This window comes from Artibeus jamaicensis, unplaced genomic scaffold, assembly GCF_021234435.1.
Source record: "Artibeus jamaicensis isolate MK-2021 breed Jamaican fruit bat unplaced genomic scaffold, CSHL_Jam_final contig_3174, whole genome shotgun sequence".
Taxonomy (NCBI): Eukaryota; Metazoa; Chordata; class Mammalia; order Chiroptera; family Phyllostomidae; genus Artibeus; species Artibeus jamaicensis.
The window spans coordinates 1543218-1563844 of record NW_026521738.1 but is presented as its reverse complement, the minus strand read 5'-3'; the positions used below and the strand labels follow the sequence as shown (position 1 = coordinate 1563844).

At 40.6% G+C, this 20627-nt stretch overlaps 1 protein-coding gene across 1 annotated transcript in view; it reads right to left on the bottom strand.

The window, feature by feature from the left end:
* Positions 1 to 20627, bottom strand: part of ANTXR1 (ANTXR cell adhesion molecule 1) — a 232490-nt gene that overhangs the window by 191296 nt on the left and 20567 nt on the right. The window contains exons 2-3 of the mRNA XM_053663393.1: positions 8472 to 8543; positions 3756 to 3827 (exon numbers count right to left, since the gene is read on the bottom strand). Of these exons, the coding sequence (XP_053519368.1) occupies positions 3756 to 3827; positions 8472 to 8543 (144 nt within the window). The remainder of the gene's footprint in view (positions 1 to 3755; positions 3828 to 8471; positions 8544 to 20627) is intronic.

Below are 20627 nucleotides of genomic sequence, written 5' to 3'. Positions count from 1 at the left end.
GAAAATCCCAAGAATATTTTGAAACATAATAAATATTACTTAAAAAACACATTGTAGCCCTGGCTGGTGTAGCTCAGTGGATTGAGCAAGGGCCTGCAAACCAGACAATAGCGGTTTGATTCCCAGTCAGGGGAACTGCAGGCCATTTCCCAGCAGAGGATGCACGAAAGGCAACCATACATTGATGTTTCTCTCCCTCTCTCCTTCCCTTCCCCTCTAAAGATAAATAAATAAAATCTTAAAAAAAAAAAAAAAAACCCACACATTGTAAAAAGAAAAAAGGAAACACTAAGGACCAGGGAGATTTACACCCAACATTAGAGGTGAGGAAAAACTTGTCTTCCAGATGTTGGTGATGGGGAAAAAATAAAATAAAATAAACAATTTTAAAAACATGTAATTTGGTTCTAGTATAGGAACAGAGAGATATGCAGTGCATCGGAATAGAAAACTGTGCAACAGACCCAAGTTTATGAAAGGGGTTAACTTTCCACATTGGTAGTAAGAGGCTATTCAGCAAACAGTGTTGGGAAAACTGGCTAAAAATTTGGAGAAAAAAAGATTCATCTTGGCATTATACCATACATCAGAATAAATTCTAGAAGAAATAATGATCTATATGTAAGAAAAATTACAGAAAATACTATAAGTAAAGGTAGTCATAAAAAGAACAGTAGTAGCTCAATCACAATTATGAATACTGGTGCTAAATATCTGAATAAAATGCAGAAGTAAAATTTAGTTCTACCTTAAAAATAATATATTACAACCACGTATAAGTAAGCATAAATGCAAGAATGATCCAATATTAAAAATTCTTTTAATGCATTTCACTGTATTAGTAGGTTAAAGAAAAAATATCATCATCTCAATAGATGCCAAAAATGCACTGGATTAAATTTAATATCTATTCCTGATTTATTTTAAAGAGTTGGACTTCCTTGACATGATCTCATTTCCAACGATGATACAGTTAAAGTATTTCAATTAAGGTCAGGAGAAGACATCCAGGGAGTTTTTAGGGAATTATATGCAGTAATTAACACTGAAATAATTAGCTCTAACAGTACTTAAATTAACACTATATCATTTATTATACTAGTGAAGAAACCTGAAAGTTTTGTTATAATTTGTCAGTTACTTTGCAAACGGATAAAGCTAAGAAATCCAGGAAGAGCAACATGATGTAACACAAAGCACGTGAACTGGACCAAAGCCAGAATCCAGAATCCAGAGTCCAGAATCAGAATACTAGTTCTGCCATTTTTATTGTTTGACCATAGCAAGTTATCTAAATTCTCTAAATCTCAGTGTCATTACCTGTAAAATTAAGGTTAAGTGCAGGTCAGGTGGAGTAAACCTGCCACTGGCTATCTCTCAAGCTGATTGTAACAAAACTCTGACCCAAATAAAAAAGCAAACACTGAGGAGGACTCAGAAGAGTAAACAAAGCAGGTAGATCGAGGAAGGCAGTTAAAAGCTGGAGAAATGACCCTCACAATTATTTCCTTTGATTTATCCCCAAATCTTTCGCTCTTCTTGAAAGTCTCTGCTAACTCATGTCTTGTTCTTAACAAGGTTTAAAATCTTTGAGTATTTCCTCAGTTACTACATATAATAATGCATTTTTACTGTCATATAGGTATATTGTGAAGATGAAATGAGATACAGAGAAAAAAATACAAATTCCTGTGACCAACAAAAACACTGAAAATCATATATTTCAGAAACAGCACAAGCTTGAAAGTTCTGAAAGCCTCATTATTGTAGTTAATCTCATGGGAAAGAATTGTAGGGAGAGATGGCTTGCCCACATCTGCACACAGAGAAGGTTGGGATGTTTCAGTGAACCATGTCATGCATCGTTAGCTGACCCATAGGTTAGGCCAAGCAGTCGCCATGGGAAACCCTCACAGCCTTCAGGAAAGCATTTCTGGCTGTTGTTGGCTACATCATCAGCCCTTAAATATGAAATGCTGCTTCCAGCAAACAGAAGATTCTAACCTCTCTCTTCTTCTTGGCACAGGAATTAGAAGCAGTGGTAAGGCACAAAAAATTAAATTTAATGTAGGATTCTGATGAGTAGTTTGAACAAGCAGAACCCAAGTGGTTCTGAAAATCTAGGCATTCCACTAGTGTTTACAAAGGAGTGGGTGGGGAGGGGGAAAGTGGTGGCAGAAAAACAGACACAACTGTACTTGAACAATAATAAAAAGAAAAAGAAAAAATTATTGTCAGATATAAAAAAATTTTTTTGTGACTCTCTCTCCACCCTCCCCTACTTCTCAGAGTCTGTGAGCACACAGAATAAATATCCACAAGGGATGTGATGTGTGAACTTGGTCTCTTGGCCAAACTCTTAGGCATGGAGTAAGTGGAGTCGTCATGAAGCAGCCTTGAGTTGTAGGAAAATGTGAAGAATGGGTGATGGGGAAGTTTTCTCTGAAAGACAGACATCTTTGCATAAAGGATACCATCATTCAAAGGCTGAGAAAGATTAGGAGTCTGAATACAGCACACAGACTATAGAGACACTTTCTCAAAGCTTCTTAAAATCCTTGGCCAATATTTTAAAAAAGGTCACATAGATTTCTTGGGCTATATGATTCTGTTTTTTAACATTAGGCAGCAAAATAGAGTGGGAAAATGTGGGGCCCGTGTCTAGTATGGGTTCTGTTTGGCATCCTCAGGAATATGATATGGCCTCAGTTTCTCCTTCAGTTAATAAGGAGTAAGAAACTCCTGGTTTTAAAGTGGGGTCTCTGCACATCTCCAATGGCATGCATGCGTATAATAGATATTGCTGAAAGAGGAACAGGGTTTGAAAACATCTGGATGGTACAGACTACTCTACTTGTTACAGATGGAAAACAAAGACCTGGAAAAAAATGGGGACTAGCTCCGAGTTGCTGTGTTGGTACAAAATCCATCTTGTTAGTCCCTTTTCAGTTTTAGAAGAATGTTACAGAAAAAATTCTCCCTGTCCTCCCTAGACTTACCTTCCTCCTCTCTTTTTAGTAACATGTCCCTACATGATTCCCATATGTGTCCCCCATGGTGCTTCTCTCCTGAGGACCATATCACTGTTCAAAAAGTAGGCAAAGTGTCCTTACCTCAAAACTGTCATCTCCACTCTCAATATGTCATCCTATCTATGAGTAAATGACAGTATCTCTGCTATTGCTAGTTTTCATCTATAGGTAATAAAACCCAAAACAGTATTTTTGTTAAGCTAGGTTTAACAAATCCTTTTATGTCAACAACATTTTTCCACACCTGATTCAAATCTCCTTTTATTTTGTGGTATCATAAACCCTCTTTTTCTATTCCCTGCTTAGTAATTATGTATGTCAATATTTCAAGCTCTTGTTTCTCTCACAATGTGCTTATTATATGTCTGAAACCTTAACCCACAAAATAAATCTAATTAAATAAAAGAAAATACAGTCCCCCAAGAATTTGGTTTGCTAACATTTTGCTCCAAGTTAGTAGACCAAGTCACCAATCAAATGTAAGATTTACCTTAATGTAATTTAGTCATTTATAAAATTTCACCAACATCAGGAAATTCTATCAAAATCATTGCAGAGTAAATTAGCAGATGGGTCAATGTGCAAGATTCAAGGCTTAAGTAAAAATAGAGAACTATTAGATTAAAATGACTGACAGGTCAAGGCTGCCAATAAGGCAGAAATATGAGAACTACTCAAAAAAAAGGTGGGCATTTTTATGAGTGGGATAGGGAGCATCCTTACCTGTCTTCTGTTAGCTTCATTAGGGTTGTTCCTCGAGTAGAGAAGACAATAAAGGACATTCTTAGCTGTGGGCTGGAAAGGAAAAGAAATCCCATTAGGGCAGACAAAAAGACTATGGAATGCCCTTCTCTTTATATATCACCACTGACAAAACTGAGGAACTACAACCCAAGAGGCCTCCACAGTTGGCATTGTAAGTCTTTAGCCAACAGCAAACTTGAAGCTATGGACTAAAGAGAAGACCTGCATCATCTGCCTGGAGGCTGCTTGTGACCGATACCACCACTCAGTGATTATAAAGGAGGAAAGCTAAAACTTTTCACTGGCTGTGCTCTGTGTTTCCCTAGAAGGGAAGAGGTCTGCATGGCATCTGTAAAAACTGATCCCAACAGGAAAAATTTGGTAGTATCTCTACAGTCATCTGGTATACCCTATAAGGAAGAGTGTCTCAGGCTGTTGCAGCTTGATCCATCCCATCAGCCATTAAGATCATACATGAACTCCTTTTACTCTGAAAGTACGCTCACCATCAGCTTTTAATTTCTACTTGGCTTCCCAAGGAGGTTATCCTATAAAGAGAAGGTGCTGATGGGCCATAAGAGTATCTATTCCACTTGGTAGTTATATTTCTCATTATTAATGAATACATTGACATAGTTTTTATATGGCAGTACTTAGGAGCTTTGTTAATGTAAAATCCATGCTCTGGGAGTCAGAACAACTCTCAGCTAGGGACCAAACATGCTTCTCTGTCTGCAGGATGAGCCGTGAGACTGCAGTGGGTTCACCAGTGGAATACCATCCTGTGGGCCTCTCTCTGGTTGGGCAACTGGTTCATCCACCATATCACTAACCTATTTCTTCACAGTGCAATAACCTCCCAAACCTGATCTGGCCCCAACTCTTACAGTTCCCACGTCCTAAACATTTCTCAAACCTGTGCCTCTTTTTCATCTCTTAGCTTAGGAACTTGCTCTCAATTATCTGACCAATTATTGCCTAGGGCTGACCTTGCCTATCATCATTCCTTGTTCTTAAAATCTAAATCAGATCTTCTCAATCATTTGCAATAAAACTTCTAATGGCTCTTCTGCTTCCAGCATAAAGTTTACATTCATCACCATATTCATATACTTAAGACATCTTTGGAAACCCCTCGCAATGGTAATTAATACTTTGTAAGAGCCCAAGCAATACTTGACATAGTGAATATTCCTCTCTTGAAACAGACTTGAATTCTCTGTACATGACACCACACTGCCCGTTACTACCTCACCAGTGCTGGCCCTGCATGATACCATGTCCTATAATAATAACAATCACACTAATCATGACCACACTTTTCAAGTGCTCACTGTGTGCCAGGCAACTACTATAAGTGATTTGCCTGTATTATCTCGTTAAAAACTTAGAACATTTTATGAGATCAGTACTATTATTATTCTTATTTTCCACAAAAGAAAATTGAGACCCTGAAAGATAAAGGACACACCAAGGGAGAGTGGTGGATCTGAGGCTTAAAACCAAACATTCTGATTCTAGAACTTGGACACTTAACCACCAAGGTATACTGCCTCCTTTCTATAGCATTCAGCTTTGCAAAAAAATATATTTTAGCACTGGACAGTGTGGCTCATTGGGTTGGGCATCATCCTGCAAAGTGACTGGTCACTTGTTTGACTCCTGGTCAGGACACATGCCTAGGTTGTGGTTTCATCCTTGGTCCACACACGTACGAAAGGCAATCAATCAATGTTTCCCTTCTTCCCTTTCTCCCTCCCTTCCTGCTCTACAAAAAAAAGAAAGAAAGAAAAAAATAATACATTTTAAATGTGGGAAATGTAGGTCTCCAAGATGTAGATGGTACATGAGTTTGGGCTAGAGACATAATTTGAGGGTTGTGAGTAAAACTGTTCAAAGGACATATCAGCAGCAAGAAGAGATGTGAACCAAATTTAAAACCAACATCAACATTTAAAAGTCTGGCTTTGGTCAGTGACATGAAAGGAGAGCCAGAAGCCAGAGGGAGAGAGAATTTGAAAGGAACATAAATCTGATCAAATGAAGCTCCTCTGTCCAGCAGAAGTGCTGCAAGGTACCCACTGGCTTTGTCCTCTAGGACATCACTTAGTGACTTGCAGGAGCATGGGGATACAGCCAGATGGCAGTGGTTAATGGATAAATAAGAAGTAAGAATATAGGGACAACAAGTCTTTAAGGTTATTTGAGTAAGAAACCAGTAAAGAAATAGGTTAGTATCTACAGGAAGACATGATCAAGAGATTTGTGGTTTCTCTTTTTTAGACAAGGGGCCAAGGAGATTAGTTTATTTACATCTATCAACAGTGGAAATGGAGCCAGAAGAAAGGTAGAGAAAATACAAGAAAGGAGAAGATTGGAAACAGTTAAAATGGACTAAACTGCAGGGTCTGAAACAGGGAGGATACCTGAAGACCACTGAATCTCAGACATGGTGGGAAAGACACACGTGCATCTTTTAAGAGTAGGATTGAAACTTGAGATAATCAGTTGCTTGCTATTCCCTAGGTTCTTGGTGGAAGAGGAAGTGACGTTCCTCACTGAGAGTGGTGGGTGTGAGGTGTAGGTTGGAGACTTAAAGAAAATGGTGAAGAGTTGGACTCACTATCAGGAAAATGAGAAGGGATCAGAATAAAGACAAATAACAGGGCCTGAAATTTCAAGGACCCCACTGAAATTAGAAATCATGTATATCTGCACTGATATCGTTCACTGTTATTGAATAAACTTCCCTCTGCAGTGTTAGCTGCCTAGACTACTTATTAAAATGAATAAATAAAAACTATTTATTCTTTGAAAAAATTATTCCGTTATTCAAAATTACTGACTTATCATGTACTGTATGTCAGGCTCGGTTATGGGCACTTGGCTGCCAACTGTCCATAAAACACAGTCCCTCTTTCTTGGAGTTTGCATGACTGTCATGTCTTGGTGCCACACTTTGAGGGGGTTCACAACCAAGGAGGACCAAAGGAGATAATCAGAGAAAAGTACCTCATGGTCTGGGTTAAGCCACGTCAACTAAGGCGGTCCTTGGTTTCTTTATCTACAAAATGAGAGGTGGATTAAGTGGTCTTAATGATCCTCAAACCTCTACTTCTAACTCTCTTTGATTCTAAGGTATCAACATGTCTGGAATTGCTGAAGGAACTGGAAAAAAGAAGTGTTGAGTGCACGCTCTGAATCAGGTACTGAGCTAGTTGTTTGCACATGCTTTCTCTCATAATTTTTACATGCAAACTAGGGTTCAGCCAAGGTAAGTTAATTACTATGATTGCACAATGGAGCTTAGATTCAAATCCACATCTGCCAAACTTCAAAGCTTTTCCCAGGAGATGCCTCTGCTTCTGGGGGAGCAGGAGACTAGAAGAGCAGACATAGCAGATACTGTCAAGTGCCTGAGGGGCAGATTTGTTTTTTATCATTCCAAAGGATCAATGGACAAAAATGCAAGAAAAGACATTTTGGCTCAGTGACAACAAGACTTTTCTGGAAATTGGAACAGTCCAACCATTGGACTATTTGCCTCAAAAGGCAGCAGTTTCTCACCAAAGCTATTCAAGTAAAAGTGAATGCCTCCCCAGATAGGTAGGTTGGTAGGTTGTTTCTTTCAATTCTAAGTTCCCATGATTCCCCTTAAATATTTTGCTTTTAATTCCACCCATGTATCTGCTTCTTTCCTTTCTCCCTACTTTCCCCCAACTCCCCTTTCTCCTCTAGCATCTGCTTTTCTCATTCATCTGGGTTTAGATGCTTCCTGCTGCAGCTTTCAGCTTTTGATATCACAGAGAGGACATCTTCCTCCAGTTGGATGGTGGGTGCATGTTGGGATCCATGACTTTGGAGGGAACACGTTTGTCATTACCCTGGTCTCAGAGGAGAACCTGTCTTCTGAGACAAAAAACTTTATTCAAAAAAGTATATGATTATCATATTGACTAGAAGCCTCAACAGAGGCCATCAGCAAGAGAGAAGCTTTTGAATTTATAATTGGAAACAATTTTACCAAAGACCTTGACAGCTGACTTCAAGCACCTCCATGAAACCTATCAGTTGTTTATTCCTTAAAGGCTGCATCCAAGGATGATGAAATGGAGGTGCTCCTTTCCTTTACTAGTGGGTGTCTATACTTTCTGGAAAGTAGGACCTCCCAAGTCCCTGCAATGTCTGTAGCAATGATATTCAAAACTGCCTTGTCTTCTCTGGTGTTGAGATGCTTAGAGAATTCTACCTGGTAGGGCACATAGCTGGTTTGTCCAGAACTGAGGGGAGTTGACAGGATATGAGACTTTGGGTGCTGCAAGTGTAAAAGTTCTGGGCAAACTGGAATGAACTGGTCGCTTTACAAACCCCCCTACATAGGAGAGCCCCTAGAATGAGCCAATGGTTCCAGCTTGATACATTGTGAAAGAGAATGTTAATTATTTTTCCAGAAGAATATATTATTTAAAAAGAGAGGACAAAGTTAAAATTTTGGTCCAAAACCAAACTGGAGTCTTCTTGAAAACATGAAGCCATAAGTCATTCTAATATGTGGCAAAGATTAAAACAAAGACTCATCCAAGATCTGAGTGTCTACCTTGGTCAAAATGCATCCCCAGAGTATTTGGTAGTTTGTAGAATAGCAGATACAGGCTGGTTTTGCTTAGGGCAGAGAACTATGCATGTGTTTCTCACCTGATGAATTTATGAGCCAACTGTTCCACAAAGTAATAGATCTCATTCCAGTGGTGCAGCACACTTCCTGACCTAGGAAAACAAAGGCAGACATCACTTAATCGGGTGTTCATTCGTCTTTACCTTTTATCGTTTCTCTTCATATTCCATTAACAGACACTGGACTTACTCATTAACTGGGCTCATTCTTATCTGAAAGTTCCATAAAGTTGGAGATTATTTGAAATGGTGTTTAGAGTTCATGTTAGAGCTCTTCAAATTTCTGTTAAAGAACTCTCTCTGCTCCACTTCCCATCCTTTCCTGCTCCCGTGCCACACACTCACACACACAAAAACAAATGAATAAGGAGAAAACCCTGGGCTCAACTGGACTCACAGATGAGATTCAAATCTTTATGAAACTTATTTTTTGTGCTATTTAAATTATTCCTTTGATAAGTGATGAACAACTCCAGTTCATTGAAATGAAATGAGCACACATTAGGTGTCCAGACAGACACAGGTAAACAAATCCTCTTCCTCGAAAAACAGTCCAATTTCATTTGTAAATATAGAGACAAATCTCTAAGGAAAATATTAGCAAAACAGATGTAATAGGAATAAAAAATAATGAATTAATTGGCAATGGTTATTTCAGGAATGTATTTAAGAAAATCTAATGTAATGAGACATCACATTAGAAGGAAAACTACACAACCTTTTATTTATTAAAAAGGAAACGCCTTACTGGAAAAGGAAGGAAATATTCTCTAGAAAACAAGGAATTACAGAATTTTAGATTTGGAAGGGGCTTTTTTATTTCCCAAAGTTGACTTCTGTTTTACTGTACTATTTATTACGGCTTTAATTTAGCTCATAAGCAGTATTTCCTTGCTGCTTATACTCAGTCTGTTGCAGTGACTTTATAGTAGGTTTCTCTATTCTAACCGGCTCTTTCTGTAGCTGCGGTGCCTCTTTCCTTTCCTTGAGGATCTGTTTCAGCTGAGTTTTGCATTTCTGTCTGTCATTCTAATAATTGTTGAGGTTAGAGTTTGCTCCTTTTAGTCTGACATTTTCTACTGCAAACATTTTCCATGGGTTTCACGTTACCTTTATTTTTCATATACTCATTTACCTTAATTGTAACTTCTAGAGAGTTATTTGTGGCTATTTTTCTTTGTTTCAGACTATTTTATAGATATTTAAGACGAATCTGTGCAAAGTAGGTTTTTATGCCTTCCTTTTCACGGTACAACATCCCTAAGAATTCTCAATGAGTGTATTCTCGCTCTATAAGGTGAATGTATTTTTCTCTGACCCATACCTAGACAGATACGTCTGTTCAATTTGAACACACATAACATAGTATGTTATGGTCATACAGTGAAAGACTCCATGTCATAACAATATCTCACTTTACCCAAGTTAATCCATAACTTCAAATCTGGGAGAAACTCAGATAGGATGTTTTAAGAAACTCAAAAACTGACTTTAAAAATAAAATGAAGATTGAAGGTCTAAAAGTCATCAGGGCAATCATGAAAGAGCGAAGCTGGAAGGCTTGCCCTAGCAGACATAATGACCCCATATGCATGACACATGACATAAGAGCAGAACCAGTGGGGTGAATTAGAGAACCTAGATCTCAACCTATGTGAGATCTTGGTATATAGTGAAAGAGGTGATTCAAATTGAAGAGGAAAAATAGATTCTTCAATAAATAATGCTGTGACAATGGATTTCTAATGGGAAAAAGCTAATTTGATCTCAGTTTCATACCAAATGTGACCCTGGTTTATTAATGGCTAATGGGAATGACAAAACTTAAGTCCATTGAATGAATTATAGATTTTTATGTTGTCAAGTTAGTGAAGGGCTACTTCAACCAGATACAGAAAGTAGAAATTGTTTTTTTAGAAAGGATAATTTTGGACTTCCGCCAAGATGGAGGTATAGGTGGATGTGCCGTGCCTTCTCACACAACCAAGTTTAGGGACAACTAAATATTAGCATCAGAAAACACAACCAGAACATGGAAAATTGAACTTTTCGGAAGTCCGTTAACAACAAATTCTTCAGCCCGACCGGTAAGGGGCGAAACCGGGGTCTCGTGAGGAGTTGCACAAGACTCCGGTCGGACGGACCCTGGCGCGGAATCCAGACTCGCGAATCCAGACGCACGGGTTCCAAACCCAGGATTGGACCTAGTGAGCGACCGAGCAACCCACCGGGTGAGCGACTGCTGAGGAGACCGTGGGGAGGCGGTGCTGCGTGTTGACTGCGGTTGCCTATCTGTGGGCGAGCGGACAGGCGAGGGAGTGGGCGGTTGGACCGGGGCCGGCGGTCCCCGTGGCTTGCGGCAGTAGAGGGCAACGCCATTTCCCAGCTCTGACCACGCCCCCACATACAGCGTCACAACCCAGCGACCTGGGAGTCCAAGGCGCCGCTTCTCCCGCTTAAAGGGCCAGAACAGACCAAAAATGTCGCAGGAAGACCTCAAAGCCCCAGAGATAAATCTAAGCGACGAAGAAATAGCAAAACTCTCAGACGCACAGTTTAAAACACTGGTCATCAGGATCCTAACAGATCTGGTTGATTATAGCCACAAATTAGAGAAACATATGAAGGCTAAACTAAGGGAAATTAATGGAATTCCATAGGAAACCCATAGAGATGAAAAGGAAACTGGGACTCAAATCAATGGAGTGGACCAGAAGAAACCAAATAATGGCCAAACAGAAAAGAGTCAAGGAGCAAGAATTCAAAGAAATGAGGAGAGTCTTAGGAACCTCCAGGACATCTTTAAACGCTCCAATATCCGAATTATAGGGGTACCAGAAGGGGGAAAGACACAACCACCAGTGGAAAAATTATTTGAACAAATAATAAAAGAAAATTTCCCCAATCTGGCAAAGGAAATAGACTTCCAAGAAATCCAAGAAGCTCAGAGAGTACCAAAAAAGTTGGACTCAAGAAGAAACACACCAAGGCATATCATAATTACATTAGCCAAAATTAAAATGAAGGAGAGAATCCTAGAAGCAGCAAGAGCTAAGGGGACAATCACCTACAAAGGAGTCCCCATCAGACTGTCAGCAGATTTCTCAAAAGAGACCTTACAGGCAAGAAGGGGCTGGAAAGAAATATTCCAAGTCATGAAATCTAAAGACCTACAACCAAGATTGCTCTATCCAGCAAAACTTTCATTTAGAATGGAAGGACAGATAAGGTGCTTCTCAGATAAGACCAAATTCAAGGAGTTCATCATCACCAAGCCCTTATTATATGAAATGTTAAAGGGACTTATCTAAGAAAAAGAAGTTAAAGAAACATGAACAGTGAAAGAACAACAAGCTCACAGTTATTAACAACCACACCTAAAACGAAAGCAAACTAAAAGGACAGCTAGATCAGGAGTGGAAACATAGAAATGAAGATCTCAAGGAGGGTTAGCAACAGGGGAGTGGGAGGAGGAGATGGGGGGAGAAGGTACAGAAAATAAGTAGCATAGACAGTAGATAGAAAATAGATGGGGGGGGGGGGCAAGAATAGCATGGGAAATATAGAACCTAAAGGACTTGAGACACATGGACATAAACTAAAGGGGGGTAATGGTGGGGATGGGGGGGCAGGGTGGAGGGGAATGAAGGGGGGAATAGAACAACTGTAACAGCATAATCAATTTAAAAAAATAAATTAAAAAAAATAAAAAAAAAAGAAAGGATAATTTTGACTTCCCAAAGTATCTAAAATTTTGATTTATAAAATATACTATAAACAAGTTCAAAGACAAGAAAAGGAGTGAAAGATTTGTCTGCAACAAATATAAAAGGCAAAAGATTAGTGCCCAGGATATATAAATAATTGGTACAAGTAAACATTAAAAAGGTAAATGACAAAAATAGACAAAGGATCAGATCAGGCAATCCCCTGAAGGATGGTAAAACAGTTTGAATGATACGAAATATCATTCAATCATTCTAGTAAATACAGAAATGCATATGGGATGGCAAAGGTAGGTTTACAGTTGTGAGTACACAAAACAGTTTATTCTTGTATTATCATTTATTACTTATTGTCTAATCATTTGCATTACAGCTGTAAACCTACTTTTGCCCACCCCTCTCTTTAAACACTTGTTTGGGGAAATGCTAGCGCAGCAGCACAGAGCAGAGGGTGAGGAGTTGGGAGATGGGGAAAAGGATTAGAGTCAGGCTTGGGATGGAGGCCCCTCCTGTCAAAAATAAACATGTCCAATAAACCTTTTCCATTCCAGACTCTCCACTTTTATACCATTCCATCTGCTTTAGACACTCAGTGTCCACACTGGCAAACTCCTACTAATTTTTTAAGACACAACTCAGTGTCTGCCTGTTGCTTTGACAAAAAAGATGGGGCTCACTATCCCTGACCCACACTCTTGGGGCACTGTATATGTCTCTTAGTCATCATCCTGTGATATTAAGTTGCAATCACTTTTTTGTCAAGCTCCCCTTGTGAGGGTCTTAAGGATATTTTCCTCTCCGGCCTCTACCTGTTTGTTGAGTGGAAGGAAGAAGAGCGTGGAGAGATGTCTGGTCAAGATGGTGGCATAAGTAAACATGGCTCACCTCCTCGTACAACCACATCAAAATTACAACAAAACTATGGAACAACCTTCCCTCAGAACTATCAGAAATCAAGTTGAATGGGAGTCTGACAATTATGAAATTAAAGAAACCACACCCATCCAGATTGGTAGGAGAGGTGACGATGTGATCAGGCTGGTCCCACATCCACATGTGATGGATAAAAATTCAGGAGGGATATCTTAAGAATGAAGAATCACAGCTCAACCCAGGGTTCCAACACCAGAAAGGTAAGTCCCCAATAACTTCTGGCTGCAAAAAAAACAGTGGTAATTGAGTCAGTGGAAGAAACTGCTGGAGTACAAAGGAGTTCCTTTTAAAAAACCCACGCATGGACTTATACTTGATCCCTCTAAACTCCAACACTGGTGTAGAATCCTGAAAGTTACCAGTGTCATATGGGGAGGAACTGAAGTGTCTGGCATCAAAGAAAAGGCTAGGGAACAGCTTTCTACCAGACAGAAAAGCAGACAGAGGCCATTGTCCCTCTTCTGAACTCTCCTCCTACAGAGCCAAAGAGCCAGCAGGAGGTTACCATATCTGAAACTCCATCAATCTGGCTAACAATGTTTGCTCTGCCCTGGAAATCTCCTGAGGCTCTGCTCCACATACCTTAATGATCCACCCAAGCTTTTAACAGTGACTTTTCTGTATGAATGACTGGTCTTGGCTCATGCTTCACAACTTTCTAAGTCCTATCAAAGAAGCAATGGCTGGCCCCAGTGAGCCGCTTGCCCCCATACTTCTTGCTAAGTGGCCCCAGGCCCAGCAACAGCATCAGCCAGCCTAGGTTGACAGCTTGGCTTTGCCTGGGAATCTCTAAGCTCAGTATAAGTAGCAGCCATCTGCAGATTGCTTTATAGCTCATGCAGGGTGGCCCTGGGCAGAACACGGGTATGGGATGACCTTGGCCTGAACTACTTGGAAACCCCAGAGACAATGCACCTAGTGAACAGCTACAGACCAGTTGGAGCACCACCACCCTGCCCCAGCATAGCTGATCCTCCACAGAAGGAGGAGGTTGGTGGGTGGTGGTCACAGCCAGTCCTTGCAGCTGATTGGCCTGGGTAAATCCCTCCCACTGACCTGCCAACAGCAATCAAGGCTCAACTACAAGGGGAGGGTGTACTCAGCCCACACAAAGGGCACACCAGCTAGGGTGATAGGGGAGGCTGTGCCACTGGACCCTACAGGACATCTACCACATTAGGCCATGCTACCAAGATGGGAAGTCATAGCAGCTCTACCTAAGACATAGAAACAAACATAGGAAGGCTGCCAAAATGAGGTGACAAAGAAACATGGCCAAAATCAAAGGACAGATCAAAATTCCAGAAAAAGAACTAAACAAAATGGAGATAAGCACTGTATCAAATGCAGAGTTCAAAACACTGGTTATAAGGAAGCTCAAGGACCTTAGTGAAGACCTCAACAACATAAAAAAGATCCAGTCAGAAATGAAGGATATGCTAATTGAAACAAAAACCAATTTACAGGGAAACAACAGTAAAGTGGATGAAGCCAAGAATCAAATCAATGATTTGGAACATAAGGAAGCAAAAACAACAAGGAAGCAATCAAAACAATAAGAAGAAAAATGAATACAAAAAATTGAGGATAGTGCAAGCAGCCTCTGGAACAACTTCAAGCATTCCAACATTTACACAATGGGGGTGCCAGAAGAAGAGAAAGAGCAAGAAATGGGAAATCTATTTGAAAAAAGAATGAAAGAAAACTTTCATAATTTGGTGAAGGAAATAGACATGCAAATCCAGGAAGACAGAGACTCCCAAACAAGATGGACACAAAGAGGCCCACTCTAAGACACATCATGATTGAAAGGCCAAAGGTTAAAGATAAAGAAAGAATCTTAAAAGCAAGGGAAAAGAAGTTAGTTACCTGTAGGGGAGTTCCCATGAGACTGTCAGTTGATTTCTCAAAAGAAACTTTGCTGGATAGAAGAGATTGGCAAGAAACATTTAAAGTCATGAAAAGCAGGGACCTACAGCCAAGGTTGCTTTATCCAGCAAAGCTATCATTTAGAATCAAAGGGCAGATAAAGAGCTTCCCAGACAAGAAAAAACTAAAGGAGTTCATCATCACCAAACCATTACTATATAAAATGTTAAAGGGACTTATTTAAAGAAAACATTGCCAGATGGGAAAGGTATGTTGGGGAATGGGTGAAGAGGTAAAGAAATTAAGAAGTACAAATAGGTAGTTACAGAATAGCTATGGGGATGTAAAGTACAGTATATGAAGTACAGTAGCATAAGAATTTATATGCATGTCCCATTTATAAGAACAATGATGTGGGGATTGCCTGAGGGTGTTGAGGGTGGTGCATGGAGGGGGCACAGAGGGAAAAAAGTGGGACAACTATAATAGTATAATCAGTAACATAGAAGTTTTTAAAAAGAAGAGTGTCAAGAGGAAAAGCCTCTATTGCTCATGGAAGCTCCTGATATTTTGCCAGCTGGACATCGCCTCTTCCTCCTTCATTTGGTTAAATACTCTGGGTTTGGGCTCATATGGCTCCAGCCAATTCCTGTGACCCTATGTGAACTTGAAGAGCCTTCACAACTGGGTCAATGATTCTAGAGCACAGCTCCTTGGTGAATGGTCCTACACATCATCTATGATAGGTCTCTGAGCCTAACGGCAGCTGGAAGACTCCCAAGAGCTTACCAGAACTGCATATCTTTACCCTGGGGTTTTAATGCTTTGGAAACCCTCATTCATTAGAATCCCAGCCATCATCCTAGGTGAAATTTAGTTGTATACTTTAAATCTCAAAGACTGGTCCTGGCTGCTCTCCTTCAGCAATGGGGTAGATACTCTGGTCCTGGGAACCCTGGGGTCTGGAGATGATGGCCCAATGCTGTGTAGGTGCCTCAGAGAAGGTACCACATGACTGACTGTCAGTCATGGTCCAATCCAGAATTCTGTAACTCCTTTCCACTGGTATCAAGAGAGTTCCTTGGGCACTGGTCATCAGGGCCCACTTCTGAAATACAATGCTGTGCTTTGGTCCACTCAACCAGGACAAGTACTATCTGAAAATTTGGTTACTGAGAGGTACTGTAAGATGCCTAGTGATTTGAGAAGAATCCTCACACCTCCCTAATCCTGAGTTTGATTTTTTCAACAGCAGAGAAATTGTATAGTGAGGAAATTACACTGGGAGGGGAGGCAAAGTCTTTGTGAAATAGTGACTTGAATTAGAATTGTGGGACTGTTCTTGGCTCTCTGCTTAAGCAGCAGGAGTTTGAAGTAAACCTTTGGTTTACTACTTCTTAGTTTTCCAGGACTGGCTCTATTTCACAGCCACAAATCAATTTGCATTCCTTAATTTACTGAAACAAGGCTACCTGATGATAATTCACTTTTTTTTTTTTGTCTTAAAGCATTTTGTTTTCACTATTCTTTTAATTAACATAAAATTTATACAATTTTGGTGTTCATCTGATTGGTTGATGCTAAATATTTGTTAATGGGCAGGTGCTGTTGCTGCTCAAGAAGAAAATAAAATGAGGCCTCCAAGGTAAAACTGGAAGTGAGGAGGTATTGCCTGACTTGTTTCTCCCATGCCAAGTCTGAAAATAATTGCCCTGTTACTGTTGAGGTTTGCTATTTCATATTTACACACGATCACTCTTTACACAATTATGTAAGCCTCCACCAAAATATACCCCCTTTGGGACACACTCGAGATGTACATAGCCTGTTCCCTCAAGTGTCAAGGGTAAACACAATCTCCTAAGATCCTGGGAAGCAAGCTGGTTTTGTATTCTCTGGGTTACCATGACATCCCAGGGGGACTCAGCTACTAAAGGGGCAGAATATGGGGTTGTCTAGATCTGCACTTTGGAATCCTTCTATTTATTTTTACTGAGCCTTCTTTACCCACACATGCATGCTCTGTGCTACCCCAAGATCAAATTACCCCATGGAAAAGGAAAGAGCCCTGGTGGGAGGGCTGCTTATACATCTTTAACCCAAATTCCCAGGAGCAAGAGGCTTGCCTGATGCCACAGTCCTCTCCACTGCTTCACCACCACCCAATGGCCAGAGCTGGACGTCTAACCCTGAACTCTACTGCCTCCACCGGCACCTCAGGCAGACTCTGCCCTTTCTTCCACAAGGATAGATATGCTGGGCCCTTGATTCACTTTTGACTTCCTGTGAAAATACTCATGCTTTACCTGCACTTTGCTTTGTAAACTGATTTTCTGGTTTGAAATCTGCCTTAGTAGCTACTTCCAGAGTAATCGACCCAGGGAGTGTGTCTATGTTCGGACCCGTGGCTTCCTCTCAACCCTGAAAACCTAAATGTTCTGATCACAGCCAGAAGTAGGGTGTTGGTTGGGGGATCCCATTCCATCATCTTTCCACCCTATAATGTGTAAAATATCTCATTTATCACACCAACCAGATTAAGAATTAATATTTTAAAATTCCAGCTGTGGAATCCCGATGTTCTCTTCAGGCAGCAGTGGCTCTCCCGGCCACGGGGACTGGAGCTCCAAGGTAAAAATACAAAACTCCATCATAGCCCAACTATAAGTAGTACTGGGTGATGTACTCCACTGGACTCTGTTGTGTATTGTTCTTTTTAAGATTTGTTTTTAATACACAATTGCTGGGCAAATGACAGGCACAGAGAGTTGAAGTGCCCGTGTTTTAGAAATCAGCGGATGTAAAAAGTCTCTGATATTTGACTCAGTTAAATCCTAACTCAAATGCAAGTCCGTCCCCTGGAGATGTCCATGGACCAGCTGGATATCAGGATGGTGTGGAGGATTCCTGGCATTTACATGCCGTAAATATAAATCTCAACAAAATTTGGAATTTAAGTAGCCTCCCTGGAGTTCTGCTTGAACAGAGTGTCTACAGTTCTGTGCTATAAAATTCATTCAGTATACCTGCGTCCACTCAAAATCAGTCAACACCTCACCCCACCTTCTCACTTGGCTTTGAGAAGGGCTCCCCAGCCCATACGGAGCCAAAGCCGTCATGGCTAGTCCCGCAAGAAGGTTTCTTCTAGAGGAAGCTCCAGCGTTTCTTACTTTCTTACCTCCAGCGTTTGCTTTTCTATGCCCTCTCCAGTGGAACATGGTAAAAAGCCAACAAATTTTTGTGCATTGCATTTACTGTGTGTTTCCAGCGAGGGATTTTGCATTGCCTTCACATTGCCATTCAGCTACTGCCAAGGATCTAATATGCAAAGAGTAGGAGAAAAATAAGAACTCTGAACCTCATTCTGATTTGTTTTCTGAAATACATTCTTTTGTGTTTATGTGAGTTTCCAAACTTCCCTGTGGTTAAGCTCCTTAGAAGCATAGGCTCTTTCCATTAGCCACACACACAACCGGAGTCAGAATTAAGTGGGCCAAATAAATTGTCTCCCCTTCTTTTGAACATGGGTAAGAATAAAATGAATGGTGAAAAAAAGAGAGCTCATAGTTGGAGCCATGACCCAGGAATCTTTTAAATCTGGGAGAACAAGGTTGCTCTAAGATGGAAGTTACAAAGCTGTCAGTTCCCGCTTTTCCTTAGCTCCGCCCGGCTGATGTCACCGATGTCCTCATTGACCCACCCAGGTCCTAGCTAATCCTGAAGGGTATGGCAGCCTCAGACACCACTAAGCAGGACCAGCAATTAGTTCTGCCATCAAAGGCTCCAAGCTCATTTCCCCCCTCCCTCCATCCCCCAGCTTCTTTCTTGGCCTTTCTTCCTTCCTCCTAACTTCACACTGCACCCTAACTGGCTGGAGCCCTAAACCCAGCCCAGGCCTGCAGCCCTTACCCTCTTATTACTGACTGGGGTCATGGCCAAGCCTCTCTCCTGTTCAAAAAGCTCAACCTCAACTCTTGCTTCCACTCCAGCTTCTTCAGATACCAGTCCAGATCCAAACCAAGCCACTAAGCACTGTACTTTGAGTCTGAGGCTACTCACTCTGCTCCTGTCTGTGCCAGGGAGACCCCAGCCCAGGATGTCCAGCCCCACCCTGCTGACTTAGGAGGAATTTCCCTTTTAGTCAATCCAACAGATGGCTATGAAAACAATGACTTTTAACCTACAGAAGGCTACCGAGTAGGGACTTGGGAAGTCAGTTTGGTGGGATGTGGCCAACATTTTGAAAAAAAAAAAAAAAAAAGAATAGAATAGAATAGAACAGAATAGAAATATTGGGATATATTGCATACAGAAAGCAATGCTATGTGAAACTTTTGGCCAATTATGTGTAAGTAATACATATATACTGTGTCAAGATGTAAACTGTATTTTTTCTTGTGGCTCAAGACCAAGAGGATATTACAGTAAAATATGTTCTCCTTTCATGTCCACTAATTCCCCTTGTCTGACACATGCACACACACACACACATGCACACACCCTTAGACACATACCAGGAGAGTCTAAGAATATTTTATGATATCAACTATTAGTATTTTGGTACAAGTTCAACACAAAACTGTTACTGTAGTTGTGAAGAAAACAGAAAATTGGTTAGCTGCCCCAAGGTGTTTCCCATAGTTGCAATGCACACCAAGATGTGATAAATGAGACTCACGGGCAACCAGCCAAAGCCACCAATGTGATCAGTGGATGACCCCCAGGTGACTGAGACCAGACAAGGGAAGTCAGAGGCCCCCTTTGTGCACACGCCACAAGGACACAATAAGACTCCCTCAAACACACAGCCATAAAAGTGAGTGAAGCGGGTGGGGAGCAAAACTTAAAGAGACAAATTTACTGAGTGTTCAAATTCCTGCACTGGGCTAAGACTTCCAGTTTGGAAGAAAATTGCCTCTCCTCCTCACCACACTTGCACCAGCAGGAGAGTCTTTTGATGATAAGCGAAGCAGCTTTCCATTATTTTCTACATATCTGAGTACAGTGAGAATAGGTTTTTTTCTACCCTGAAGCACATATATTTGTGATTATTGTATTTCCTCATACCAGATTTTACACAATTCCTAAGAGTAGACTCTTAAGGCTGTTCAGACCAACTGGCTGTTGTGAGTTCAAACTCTTATTCTTCCAGTACTAGTGTGACATTCGAAGAAGATGTTTCACTTTTGTAAACTTCAGCTTCCTCTTTTATGCAATGGAGAGACTGTATCTGTCGCCTAGAGACCGTTTGGAGGATGAACTCTAATGTCTGTAGGGCACCAGGCATCCTCCTCAGAGCACAGCGGCCTCCCCCCTCCCACTCCAAATCAGTTTCTTCTGAAATACTGTCAGTTTTATAAATAAATATGGATTTTCATGACAGTGTTTATGTGGAAGATTTTATTATAAGCCAAGATTCTTTCTTATATTTATTGTTCATTTGGTTTTCTTCATTTTAAAAACATTGAGTACCAGTTACAACCAGCTACATGATTAGTAGAACACAGTGCAAAATGAAATGCAGGGCCTCTTGTACACAATTATTAGCACAGCAGAGCATTAAACTAAGTACAGGGCCCAAAAGCAACCACTGGCCTTGGTATCAATATTCTCTGCCCATTTTCTATGGGCTGCAAATGTTTTCTTAATC